This window comes from Lissotriton vulgaris, chromosome 7, assembly GCF_964263255.1.
Source record: "Lissotriton vulgaris chromosome 7, aLisVul1.2, whole genome shotgun sequence".
NCBI lineage: Eukaryota > Metazoa > Chordata > Amphibia > Caudata > Salamandridae > Lissotriton > Lissotriton vulgaris.
Genome location: NC_141695.1, coordinates 22,218,869 through 22,232,884, shown reverse-complemented (window position 1 = coordinate 22,232,884; position 14,016 = coordinate 22,218,869). Strand labels below are relative to the sequence as shown.

The 14,016-nt window shown below is 48.1% G+C and overlaps 1 protein-coding gene across 2 annotated transcripts in view; it reads left to right on the top strand.

Annotated features, from left to right (window-relative positions):
- The window catches only part of SIRAL2 (SIR2 antiphage like 2), a 748,558-nt gene that overhangs the window by 152,192 nt on the left and 582,350 nt on the right, over positions 1 to 14,016 (top strand). For both annotated transcript variants that reach the window (XM_086928446.1, XM_086928445.1), the window contains exon 3: positions 1,588 to 1,621. In XM_086928446.1, coding sequence (XP_086784572.1) covers positions 1,599 to 1,621 — 23 coding nt within the window. In that variant the 5' untranslated portion in view covers positions 1,588 to 1,598. The remainder of the gene's footprint in view (positions 1 to 1,587; positions 1,622 to 14,016) is intronic.

The window sequence follows — 14,016 nt, the reverse complement described above, 5'->3', positions numbered from 1 at the left end:
GAAGATTGACGCCATCGAGAGAGTCGCCATCGCATCACAAGAGAAGCGTGTCGCAGGGCCCGTCGCGGCTCCAAAGTACAGAGTCGCCGTAAGGCTGCCAGGGCGTCATCGGATGGCCGCATCAAGGGCGCCATCTTCTCGTATCGCAACCGGTTTGTCGCATTGCATCAAGGCACCAACTTGTGCACCGCAACGGGCCCGCAGGCCGAATCTACGCATCACCTCCGCACCGATAAGGCTCACGATGAGTCCCCTACTCTGCGTAAGCATTGAGGCAGGACGCAACCATTCCCCCGGGTCACGGAACTGACACATCTCCCCTTTTGCGAGCCTTTTTTTCACTTTGCGTTACGCATCCAGGTACTTTGTTGAGAACTTTTTCGCATTTACCAACAACTTGAACTAAGAGACTTTAATCATCTTTTAAGTAGTCTTAAGTGTAGTATTGTGGATTTTTGTCGTTTGTGTTCTTGTGTTAAGTCTATATAAAGAATACTTATTTTTATAAAAACCTGTGTTGTGTCCATCTGTAGTTTTCTCCCTGTATTACTGTGTATATTCACAAATGCTTAACACACTGCCTCTGAGATAAGCCTGGTGCCAAGCTACCAAGGGGGAGAGCAGGGGTTATTAAGGAGTGTAATCCCCTTATCCCATCTTAGAAGTAAGGGTCCCTATTTGGACAAAGGTGAATACCATTGCCAACTAGAGACCCCTAGATCTAACAAGTACGATCTATATTTATTTCTGGCGAGACCCGCTTTCCAGTGTCTTTGGCCTACAAGCAGCTCTTGAGATGTGCTGGGTCACTGGAGCCTTCAGGGCATCACTTTTAGTGCTCATGCTGTGACCATGGTGGCCGCCATTTTAACTGGGCTGCACGCCACATTTGTAGGTCTCCGCTTCAGTATCTTTAGAGAACCGACCACCTCTGCTGGTTCTCTGCCTCCTGCTAGACCTTCTACCAAGTAGGTGCCTCCAGCTTCTCTCCTTTCTGCTTTCTTGCTGTGGGCCCATGCACAGGAGACACAGACACAAGTCCCTCCTTCCCCATCTTGGCCTGCCCCCAGTGCTTTCATTGTAGCGGGTGAGCCCGGCTGTAGGCATGAAGTATGCAGTGACACTTTGGACTACCCAGACCACTCAAGACCTTTCATGCCAAAGGACTCTGCAAGCTTTAGCAAAACTCCCCTTTTAATGGGCAAGCGCCTCATATTTCTGTGGTTTGTGGAACAATACCATTATATAAATAGCTGCAGTGCTCTGGAATAAGCTCTGTGCAGATGTGGCCTAACTTAATACATAGCAATGAACCAGCAACAACACCCAGAGTTATAGTGCTAGGTAGGATTGTCAAGTAATGAAGTCAAAAATGTGTTGCCAGGAAAAATTGTGGGTGTCACAATACAGCATACATAATGAACATCACTCAACCCTACAACTGGCTCTAAGTACCCACAATGCAACAGCCACAAGGTCAGAAGAATAATGGATGGCCCAATGAACCTTATTTGCGATTGAAATGTATCTGTACGTCTATAACACATATACTTACTCACCAAAGTGACTTTTTCTTTTTCTTTCTAGAGAACTGACTGATGGACTTGGCAAATGAGTCAAGGTAAATATGATATGTGCACTAATATAACTTATATCGCCAATATAAAGGTGGTTTTACGCACTGTGATACATTCTTGTCGCTATGCATACAGCTACAGAACCTTGTTAATGGGCTGAGTTCAGAAGGCAGAGAATGTGGCTGCCTTTTTGTTTACCATTCTCTGCTTTTCCCTAAGGAGTTTATCAGCTTGAACATTCTGCATTTGTCAGGCTTTAAGGGAAAGGGCTCGGCTCGGGCATAGTTGGTTCTTCATTCTCTGCCCAACACTTGCATTGTTCAAATATTCCTTTTCCTCTGTGTCTGGAGACCAGGAACCAGCCAAGCATTAGGTAACTAGTCAAAATATCGAGTTTTTAATTTCGACTAGATATAATATTGAGTTAAAAATATACAATAGACATAATATCGACTAGACATAATATATACTACAAAAATATCGACTAGAAAAAATTTATATCGACTAGAATAGCAAACATATCGAATCAAAAATATAGAATGGACATAATATCGACTAGACAGAATATAGACAACACAAATATCGAATTTAAGGTAAGTTAATATTAATATTTAATTTTTGTGTAATATAATTCTGTAGCGGGTTGTGGGTTTATAGGGGAATAGGGTGGGAAGTAATTTATTTATAATTAATTAAACATGTTATTTTATTTATTGGTAGTTATTTAAAATTAATTGTTAAATTATTATTAATTGGTAATGAATTAAAATATAATTGCTAATTAATTGTAATTGATTAATTGATAAATATTTTATTTTTAATAATTTATTTATTGTAGCGGGTTGTGGGTTTATAGGGAAATAGGGTGGGAAATAATTTAATTATAATTAATTAAATATGTTATTTTATTTATTTGTATTTATTTAGTATTATTTGTAAATTATTATTAATTAGTAATTAATTAAGATATAATTGCTAATGAATTTTAATTGATTAATTGATAAATATTTTATTTTTAGTAATTTATTTTCTGTAGCGGGTTGTGGGTTTATAGGGGAATAGGGTGGGAAGTGATTTTATTATAATTAATTAAATATGTAATTTAATTTTTGAGTATTTATTTAGAATGAATTGGTAATTAATTATTAATTGGCATTTAATTTAAATATAATTGGTAATGAAATTTAATTGATTAATTAATAAGTATGTTAATTTTAGTAATTCATTTTCTGTGGCGGGTTGTGGGTTTATAGGGGAATAGGGTGGAAAGTAATTTCATTATAATTAATTAAATATGTTATTTTAATTATTGGTATTTATTTAAAATTAATTGATAATTATGTTACTTTTATTAAATTAATTTCTGTAGTGGGTTGTGTGTTTTTAGGGGAATAGATTGTGAAGTAATTTAATTGTAAGTAATTACATTTTTGAACAAAAAATGTATTGAGATAATTTTTCAAAATATGTTACAATTGTTTTATTATTAATAGGAAAATAATTAGTATTAGTATGTAATTTTTAATATTAAACAATTTGTATTTGTATTTTAAATTGATTATTTAATATATTTTACACAATTGTAAAATATTTTAATTACTTTGTAATTGGTGTTACTATTTATATTATTTATATTTAAATAAGAAGTATTTACTTTCCCTACTATTGCACTCACTGTAGTTGGAATAGTAATTTTACCCCTACGCTTTCCAACGCTTTCCCTACTGTTGCACTCACTGGAGTTGGAATAGTAATTTTTACCCCTACGCTATCCAACGCTTTCCCTACAGTTGCAATCTCTGGAATGGGAATAGTAATTTCTACCCCTCCGCTATCCAATACTTTCCCTACTCTTGCACTCTCTGGAGTAGGAATAGTAATTTTTACCCCTTCGCTGTTCAACACCTTCCCTACTGTTGCACTCGCAGGAGTGGGAATAGTAATTTTATCCCCTCCGCTATCCAACACTTTCCCTACTCTTCCACTCTCTGGAGTGGGAATAGTAATTTTATCGCCTCCGCTATCCAACATTTTCCCTACTGTTGCAGTTAAGATAGTGTAAAATGTATTTTAAAAAGATTAAAAGTATTTTAATAGTTTAATTTATTATACATATATTTTATTTTCATGATACATGTGTATGTATATATATGTATTTATCATTTTTAATGTTTCCAACAATTTATAATTTATTAAAATAATGATTTATTAATATTATGTAAATATATATATATATTATATTTTATATATATGTATGTTTAATTTATTTTTACATTATATTTATTACTTATAATTTTACACATTTTCTAATATTTCTAACTACATTTTTTAATTCTATATATTATTTAATTTATTTTACATTATTTTTTAAACATTTGAAAAAAATATATTTTTAACGATACTTTTAACAACAATATTGTTTTTCTCAATAGTTTTGTACTTACCATTGTGAAGATAGGAGTTCGATATTTTTGACAACAATATTTTTGTCACAATATTTTTGTAGGTCGACATTTCTGTTGTCGATATTCTGTTAGTGATCAGCCTGCAGCACCTCCCAGTGAGTCCTAGAGGCATCTGCTAACTGCCACAAAGCACTGAGATGGCGGCAAGCGTCTCGGTGGAACTGTATGCAGCTACTATAGCCCGGCCCGACAGGCTATGGTGAGGAGAAAATAACTGGGCCCTGCGGGAGCCACTGGGGTCCTACCCTGCTGGCCGTTGTGCTGGATGGGGGGATGCACACTGAAACCTGCGTGGACCCCTTGGAACGTGAACTGGCAGTTGGTCGGCTTTTGTGGTAGTGGGAGGCCTGCTGTCGAACGGAGGGGCTACTAGAGCTGCAGAGAAAAATGGGTACATCCCCATACAGACCTGGACACTTAGGGACTGGGACAATCAAACACATCTAGTTGGAATAGCACACAGAGACCCTAAGCAATGCCGAATACTATTTGACACAATTTAAAACAAAGGTGTGACACAGAACCGAGCTATGGCAGACAAGGCAGCGCGATGGGCCAGGTGAGGAGGCCCTCCCTCGGACACAGAAGTGTTGATGGGAGAACTGCGATCGGGCTTCAAGGCACTAGATGGATAATTCAATGCCCTCGACAAGAGACTGGAAATTCTGCGGAACACATAGATCGGCATTATGCCCGTCTGGATACAGCGGAAGGCAGAATATCAGACCTTGAAGATGGTGCAGCCTAGCTGGCCAGGAAACTAGACGGGATGGAGAAATTTATGAAAACGATTGTCATGAAGAATGAAGACTTAGAGGCGAGTAGTAGACGGAAACCCAACAAATATAATGGGTATTTCCAAGTCCACGAACACTGGGCGGCTGGACCACTTTGTCGAACAACTGCTGACTGACTTGTTTGGGTGGGAACCCTCCATGCCTACGCTTGTTGTTGAGTGTGCACCCCGGTCGCTCGGGCCACGCCCCAACCTCGGATGTCCACACAGACCTATAATTGCTAGGCAATTGAATTTCAGGGACCGAGACACCGTCTGGCACGGGAAAAAGACCCATTAACCTGACAGGGCTCAGTGCTGTTCATATTACCGAACTTTACGTTACTTTTCCAGGAGACCAGGAGTAAACACACCGGGTGAAGGCCACACTTTGGAATCTGGGCCTTAGATACGGCATGCTCTACCTGGTCTGCCTCAAAGTCGATGTAAATTGTAAGCAACACATCTTCGACAACCTCACAGATGTTCCAGCATTCTGCAGACAATTCTCAGAGAAACAATGGACCTCCAGAGGGGACTCACCCGGGAGCTCGCCACCATATGTCCACTCTAGTGCTAGTGTGGACCTCTTCCTCTCTGGTGGAACTTGGAACTACACATCACTACGTCTTTACCCTGGTGGTTCATTAATATTCAACACACTGCTTTTTCTGTTGTCTATTAGTAGGTGTAGTTGGAGTAGGAGATGTCAATGGGGTATAACTGTGAGACACTTATTATAACCTATATGTTACAAGATGACGGGGATCGACGTGGCATTGCCAACCCCGTGATGTTCACATGTATGCCATTTTGTAGCCGTTTATGGCTTGTGGGAGTTTTGAAGTTGGAAAAGTAATTCTGTAGGGATGTACTGGACAGGCAGCTACCAAGTATGGGAGAGAATTGTAGGAACTGATTTCTATGTGGGGGTTTCTTGTTTCACACTCTCGTTGTCACCAGTCATTGTTCCTTTGGTTGCAAGATGCATTGTATGACTATCACACTATGTGGCACATCAGATTGACATTAGACCGTATACCGATGTCACATTTATGACCTAGAATGTAAGGGGTCTAAGCAGCTAGCGTAAGCGCAGACAGGTGCTGTAGTACATTCGGCGACACATGGTTGATATTGTGTTCCTGAGGGAAACACACTTAGCACCTGCAGGCCTGCCTATATTTGCCTCTACTTGCCGAATGTATCGCTTTTTCTCCAACTAAAGCTCCTACTAGCAGGGATTTCCATACTGATATGCAAGACCCTATCCTTCAAGCACATGTTCACAATCACTGATACTGAGGGGAGGTATCTATGGGTCACAGGCCGCCTAGTGGGACATTGAGTCCTGCTCGTCAACGTATACTCCCTGAATGTAGACGACCCTACCTTTTATCAGCGCCTACAGTCACAAATGGACGTAGTCAACAGAGACCACGCTTTAATGGAAATGATCTTAGCATTCTGCTGGATCTAAATCTTGACAGTACTGCCACGACCCCCTTCAATAGTCCAAGTTCGCTGAAGATAAATTTCTTGCAACAACAACACCCCCCAGGTAGCAGCAAATGCTCATCACTCAACGCAGCATGGGGGCGCGGCTTGGACACCGATCGGGATGGCAGCGTGAGCTTGCAGCTCCGCGCCTGATCCCGCTACTTCTCCTGAAAACCACACCATCGGCGCTCTTTGAGGGGCGGTTTCCCCGTACGAAGTATTGGAGAAACATTGAAGAGCAGCTGGGGGCCAGCAGGAGACCGAACATAGAGCTGTAACCTGATTCCGGAGGCCGGAGGTGCTTACCCGAGAATGGAGAAAATGGCGGCGCAAGGGAGCGGCAGAGACTGCTCGCGGGACGGGGCGGAACAGAACTGAATCAGATAGCAAACATTCACCAACGGGGTGCGAGGAGCGGGGGCCCAACTGAACGGGACCTCAGAGAAGACCTAGAGGTGTGAGGGGCTCCCATCGGCCTGGTACACGGCAGACGCAGCACCCGTCCCCCCCACCCCCGCTCCCTGACATGGCGACCATGTGAGGGCCGGCCTGCCATCGGCCTGAGTGGAACCGTTGAGAAGTTCGTTGAGAAGTTCGAACGAGGTCGGTGGGCAGAGAGCGAAGTTCCCGTGACGGAGGGCCCGAGGCCTGGTAAAGTACCTGAGGCGACCATATGGCGACGCAAGAGGCAGCCAAGATGGCCGCTGCTGGTGGAGCTCCCACCGTGGAACACGGTCGAGAAGATGCGACCTCGTTAGCCCGGGATGGCGGGGCTCATGCTCCCCCAGGAGTAACGGAGCAGGAGCGGAGGCTAAACCAGCGACTGGACCACATATTGGAAGCAATAACGGCGACTAAGGAGTCTTTGCACCAGGACATAGCACAGGTCGCCACGGGGCTGGGTCTCTTGAGGGCGGACCATGCTAAGCTCTCGGACAGAGTAAAAGAAAATGAACAACTACTTCAGGAGCTGAAACCGGCGGTAGTGACCGTGGAACACAAATTAACTGATATCCTTAGCCGCCTTGCCACACTGGAGAGACGAGCAGAGGATGCCGAAAGTCATAATCGGAGGAAAAACGTGAGGGTGGTAGGCCTTCCGGAGAAAATTGAAGGGGATGATGCTGTGGCCTATATGGAGAACTGGTTCAAAACGGTAGTGGCCTCTCTCCTTTCTTTTCTCTGGAGCGAGCACACAGTGTCCCGGCTCGCTCACCTATGCAGGGCCGGCCGCCCAGGCCAATGGTGGTGAAACTCCTACATTACAAGGACCGGGACCTGTTGATACAGAGGGCGCGCTCAGTGGGCCCCTTTCAAGTGGACAATAGCCGGGTCACGGTCTTCCCAGACTACACACAGGAGGTCCAAAAGAACAGAGCGTCCTTCCTGACTGTGAAAAAAGAACTGAGGGAGGAAGGGATCCAATACTCCATGCTTTTTCCGGCCAAGTTACGAGTGATCCTAGATGGGAACACTCAATTCTTTCAGACCCCGGATGAAGCATGGTCGTGGCTTGAGTTATATCGCACCGGAACGGACCGCAATGGCAAAAGTCAGAGGGAGAGACATAAACCGATCCAGATCCGAAAATCGCAACGTATCCGCAAACTAAACAAGCTCAAGAGAGCGATGCGGGAGGTTCAGATGGCGGCGGACAGGAAAGGGGCATTAGCTGCAACAGCGAGTATCACGAGGTCGCAACAGGAGAAGGCAGCGGTGGGGTCGGACTCTGGCGAAGATGAAGGAAAATCTGGAGAAGAGGTATCGGAGGCTGAGAGCTCGAAGGGGCCAGTGGTCACCCCGCAGACATCAGATGGACTCTTTAATGAGTGACAATTGAGAGGGCTGAACAATTCCGTTGCTTCTACTGGGGCATGCTCTCCTGGTGTTTGGCGGGCTGGCGGGTATGGTGCTGTAACTGCAGTGTGGGATCGAGGGCGCGGGGTGAGGGCTCTGCCTGCCCTGGGTCGGCGCTAACTCACCCTCTAGCGGCCCTCTGTGGTGGCGACCACAGACTAGTCTAATGTGTGCTGTGTTACAGGTTTGGAACAGGGCTGAAGCTGGGTTATTAGGTCCCGTCCTGGGGAGTGGGGTTTGGGGTGTTTTTTTGGTAGTTCTGATGGGGGGATGCAACTGCAATGATGTGGGCACCAACAGGTTGCCACTGAAACGATACAGAGATGACTATTATGGGGACGTTACCTAATTTGAAATGCCTAACATGGAATGTCCGGGGACTTCGAACAATGGTGAGACGCCACAAGGTACATTCTTATCTGGTGAGGTTTGGCGTCCAGATTGCAATGTTACAAGAAACTCATCTAACTAAGCAAGAATGTACAGCACTGCAGAAGAGATGGCATGGTCAGGTGTTTGGCACCACGTATTCGGCGTTTGCTAGAGGGGTGCTGATATGGATAAGGGCGGGGATACCGTTCCAGGCTACGAACCAGCTGGTGGGCCCTGAGGGTAGATATGTAGTGGTGGAGGGGAGGTTATATGGTAGGGACGTGGTTCTATGTAGTGTATACACCCCTAATGTCGATCAGGCCCATTTTTTCGATGACTTGTCGAGTTCACTGGCCTATTTCCTGGCGGGCCCCATCATTCTAGGGGGTGAATTCAATTCAATCACTAATGTGACACTTGATAGGTCGCACCCACCTTTGGCCGATTCCCCAGTGCGTAGGTTGGCCACACATAGGAAGGAATGGCAAGAGGGTTGGGGATTGATAGATGTGTGGAGGGAGCAGCACCCTGACACTTGGGACTATTCCTTTTTTTCAGCCCTACATGCGTTACACGTCAGAATAGACTCTGTCCTGTGTAGTGGCCCCCTGGCTGCCGTGGTAACTCACACGGAATACCTGACTAGGACTATCTCGGATCACAATCCCTTGTTAGTGTTAGTGCAGTGGCAGCGGGCGAGATCAGCGGTTCCAACATGGCGGCTGCGGCCTGACACATTGGAGGATCTGGTGTTTAGTGACACGGTCCAACAGGGCATTGAACGCTATTTTGAGGAGAATGAAGGTTCAGCTACCGCGAGATCGATAGAATGGGATGCGATGAAGGTGGTGGTGAGAGGCGTATGCATGGGCAGGTTCTCGAATGCAAGGACATCGGTTTTGACTGCTCTAGCGAAAGCAGAGGATGCGTTGAGGGAATTGGAACAGCGTAGGCCTGAGCGACCGGATTTACAAGAGCGGTTACTTGAGGCTAAGGAAGTGGTGGCGACTGAAACGGAACGGCTGCGGTGCTATGATTATAAGCAATACACCATCAAAGTACATGCAGAGAGAGATAAAGTGGGTACGCTCCTTGCTAGGCTTGCCAACCCAGACATTAGAGGTTGCCCAGTCATGAGCATAAGAACAGAGTCAGGGGAGATAGTCTACTCGCAAGCGGCGGTGCTGGAGCGCTTCCAGTCTTACTACACGAAGCTGTATGCATGCCAACTGGGGGTGGAGGTCTCTGAAATAAGTGAATACTTGGATTCTGTCCCACTGCCAGTGCTGGATGACGAGGAAGCGAAGGAACTGAGAGGGCCTGTAACGCTATCGGAGATTAGAGTGGCCATTAAACAGATGGCAAGAAATAAAACACCTGGGGTGGATGGCCTGCCGATTGAATTCTACCTGAAATATATTGATATTTTAGCGCCCAGACTATTGGTGGTGTACTCTGAAGCTAGAATGTTGGGGCACTTGCCTAAATCGATGAGTGAGGCACTAGTGGTGCCATTACTGAAACCCGGCAGAGAGGCATCCGATGTGACGTCTTATCGGCCTTTGTCTATGCTAACCGTGGACTATAAGATCTTGAGCCGTATTCTAGCCACCAGACTACTACCACACATGACCAGACTAGTGCATGGAGACCAGGCAGGGTTTATTCCTACTAGGAATACGTCAATGAACATACGCCGACTGATCCGGATATTAGACAGTGCTGGGGACACAGATCAGGAACCTGCAGTGTTATCGGTTGATATTGAGAAAGCTTTTGACAGCCTTGAGTGGACGTACCTGGACGAGGTGTTGGTGAAGTTTGGTATAGGAGAGGGGTTTGGGAGATGGACAAGAGTGCAGTATTCATCGGCCACAGCAAGGGTACGCCTAGGATCGATTATATCCTCAGATTATCCAGTGCGTAGAGGGACGAGGCAGGGGTGCTCGTTGTCCCCACTGCTGTTCGCACTGGCTAGTGAGCCCACTGAAGACAAACCTTTGAAACCAAACTGCTTTCCTGGTTTCTCCAGGCTTGCTCCAGCTTCCCTGCAAAGGAGAAGCTTGTCAGACCTTGCTGGTCTGCACCGAAGCTCAGCTTCACTTCTTGCGTAGATTGCGTCTGCCAAGGCTTGTTGGGTCCAATCCAGATACCGACACTGCAGTCAACTAGATCCTTTGTGGGACAGCTCGAATCCAGCTCCTAGTTGTTGTCGACACCTCCTGGTCCTCGTGGCTGCAGAGACAAGCTTCACCTCTTCACCTGAGATCATCGCAACATCGCCTGGTTCCTTCCTGGTTCCTTCCTGGTCACTGGCTAGTGACCCAGACAATGTCCCCTCTGCTTTCAGGTTCTTCAGTTCCTCGATCCAACCTTGGATCCACCCGGACACTCTTCCTCTGGTCGCCCACAGCACTTCTTTGCAGATCTCCATTGAAAGCATCAACGAAACCCGACCCCAAAAGGCACCTATGCATCCGGCTTCCCTGGGTGAGGTAACACGAGTACTCCGGTGCTCCCGTGGGTCTTGACTCTCGAAGTGTCCTAGTCTAAAGGGGTTTTGTCGTAGTCCATCCGGAAGTGCCCTTAAACAGTAACTTTGTAACTTCTTTGTTCTCCATTATTAGTCAATGGTAACTCGCGACTGTGTTTAGACACTGCACGCGTCTCCCATGGGCCTCCTACTTCCTAACCTTTGGTTGGTTAGCGTAGCCCCAGCGATTCCCTAGGCCCTATGCCTACTCACTGTTTCTGTTGTGGTTCTTATACCACTTCTTTAGTATATGGTTTGTGAGGCCCCTAGGGCATAACTGTATGTGTCAATCAATCAATCAATCAAAGCATTTATATAGCGCACTACTCACCCGGGGATCTCAAGGCGCTAGGGGGGGGGAGGGGGGTCCGCTACTGCTCGAACAGCCAGGTCTTGAGCTGCTTCCTGAAGGCGAGCTGGTCCTGGGTCAGGCGGAGGTGGGTCCGGAGGGAGTTCCAGGTCTTGGCGGCGAGGTAGGAGAAGGACCTTTCCCCTTTGGTGGCTCTTCGGATGCGGGGGACGGTGGCGAGGGCATGGCTGGTCGATCGAAGCTGGCGTTTGGGAGCGTAGAAGTTGAGGCGGTTGTTGAGGTATCCTGGGCCTTCGTTGTGTAGGGCTTTGTGTGCGTGGGTGAGGAGGCGGAAGGTGATTCTCTTGTTGACCGGGAGCCAGTGCAGGTCTTTCAGGTGTCTGGAGATGTGGTTGCGACGGGGGATGTCCAGGATGAGTCGTGTTGAGGCGTTCTGGATCCGCTGGAGTTTCCTCTGGAGTTTGGCGGTGGTTCCAGCCTAGAGGGCATTGCCGTAGTCCAGACGGCTGGTGACGAGGGCCTGGGTGACCGTCTTCCTTGTCTCGGTGGGGATCCACCGGAAGATCTTACGTAGCATGCGCAGGATGTTGAAGCACGACGAGGAGACGGCGTTGACTTGTCTGGTCATGGAGAGGGAGGAGTCCAGGATGAAGCCCAGGTTGCGTGCGTGGTCTGTTGGTTTGGGTGCGTTGCCTAGGGCGGAGGGCCACCAGGAGTCGTCCCAGGCGGAGGGTGAAGACCCCAGGATGAGGACTTCCGTCTTGTCCGAGTTCAGTTTCAGGCGGCTGTTCCTCATCCATTCGGCTACCTCTTTCATCCCTTCGTGAAGGTTGGCTTTGGCGGTGGCGGGTTGTTGGTGAGGGAGAGGATCAGCTGGATGTCGTCGGCGTAGGAGATGATGTTGAGGTTGTGCTGGCGTGCGATGGCTGCGAGGGGGCTCATGTAGACGTTGAAGAGGGTTGGGCTGAGCGAAAAGCCTTGAGGGACGCCGCAGATGACTTCGGTGGCTTCTGATCTGAACGGGGGGAGGCAGACTCTCTGTGTCCTTCCGGCGAGGAAGGAGATGATCCACTACAATGCCTTTCTCCTGGATTCCGACGTTGCTGAGGCGCTGCACTAGGGTGCGGTGGCAGACAGTGTCGAAGGCCGCGGAGAGGTCTAGGAGGATGAGGGCCGCTGTTTCTCCGTTGTCGAGCAGGGCTCGGATGTCATCGGTCACTGCGATCAGGGCGGTCTCGGTGCTGTGGTTGGCCCGGAAGCCAGACTGCGAGGGGTCGAGGGATCCGTTCGTCTCGAGGAAAGCGGCCAGCTGCTTGTTGACGGTCTTCTCGATGACTTTTGCAGGAAACGGGAGCAGCGAGATGGGGCGGTAATTCTTGAGGTCGGTGGGGTCGGCTGATGGCTTCTTTAGTAGAGCGCTGAGTTCGGCGTGCTTCCAGCTCTCCGGGAAGGTGGCAGTGTCGAAGGAGGTGTTGATGATGTCCCGTAGGTGGGGTGCGATGACAGCGTCAGCTTTGTTGAAGACGTGGTGAGGGCATTGGTCGGTCGGAGATCCGGAGTGGATGGAGTTCATCGTGCGGACGGTCTCTTCGGTGCTGACCGTGGTCCAGGAGTGGAGGGTGGTGGTGGGGGGCGGTGGTTCGATCGTGGCGTGCGTCGGTTGAGTGCAGAAGCTGTTGTGCATGTCCGCGATCTTGTTGTGGAAGTAGGAGGCGAGGGAGTTGCAGAGGTCTTGCGAAGGGGTGATGTTGTTCTTTCCGGCGTTGGGGTTGGAGAGCTCTTTAACGATGTTGAAGAGCTCCTTGCTATTGTGTGCGTTGTTGTCCAGTCGTTCCTTGAATGCAGTTTTCTTGGTGGCGTGGATCAGTTGGTGGTGTTTTCGGGTGGCGAGCTTGAGGGCAGTCATGTTGTCCGGTGTTGGGTCTCTGCGCCAGGTTTTCTCGAGTGCTCTGCAGTTCTTCTTGGAGCTCTTGAGTTCGTCGTTAAACCATGGGGCTTTCTTGCTGCCAGGTCTGCTAGGCAGGGTCTTCAGAGGGGCGAGGTCGTCTGCGCAGTTGCTGATCCACTTCGTGAGGTTGGTGGCCGCTTGGCTGGGGTTCGTTGTGCTGGTGGGAGTGTTCTTGCTCAGGGAAGTAGCGAGCTGGTCGGCAGTGATCTTGTTCCAGGTCCTGCGTGCAGCCTGTTGCTGGTGATGGTGGATCTTGGTCCTTCTGAAGCTGAAGTAGACGCAGCTGTGGTCCGTCCAGTGGAGTCCGGTGGCGTGGCTGAAGGCGATGTCCTTGCTGGATGAGAAGACCGGGTCGAGTTTGTGTCCGGCGTAGTGGGTGGGGGTGGTCACCAGCTGCTTGAGACCGAGGTTGGCGAGGTTGTCCAGCAGGGTGGTGGTGTTGCGGTCGTTGTTGTTCTCCTGGTGGAAGTTGAGGTCCCCGAGGAGGATGTAGTCAGCGGAGGGGAGGGCGTGCGGGCTGACGAAGTCGGCAATGTCCTCGCTGAATTGTGTGCTTGGTCCCGGGGGTCTGTAGATGAGGGTGCCTCTGAGGGTGGTCTTGGGGTTGATGTGGATCTGGAAGTGCAGGTGCTCGGCGGGTGTGAGGGTGTCGTCGGTGTTGGTCGTGATGCGGATGGTG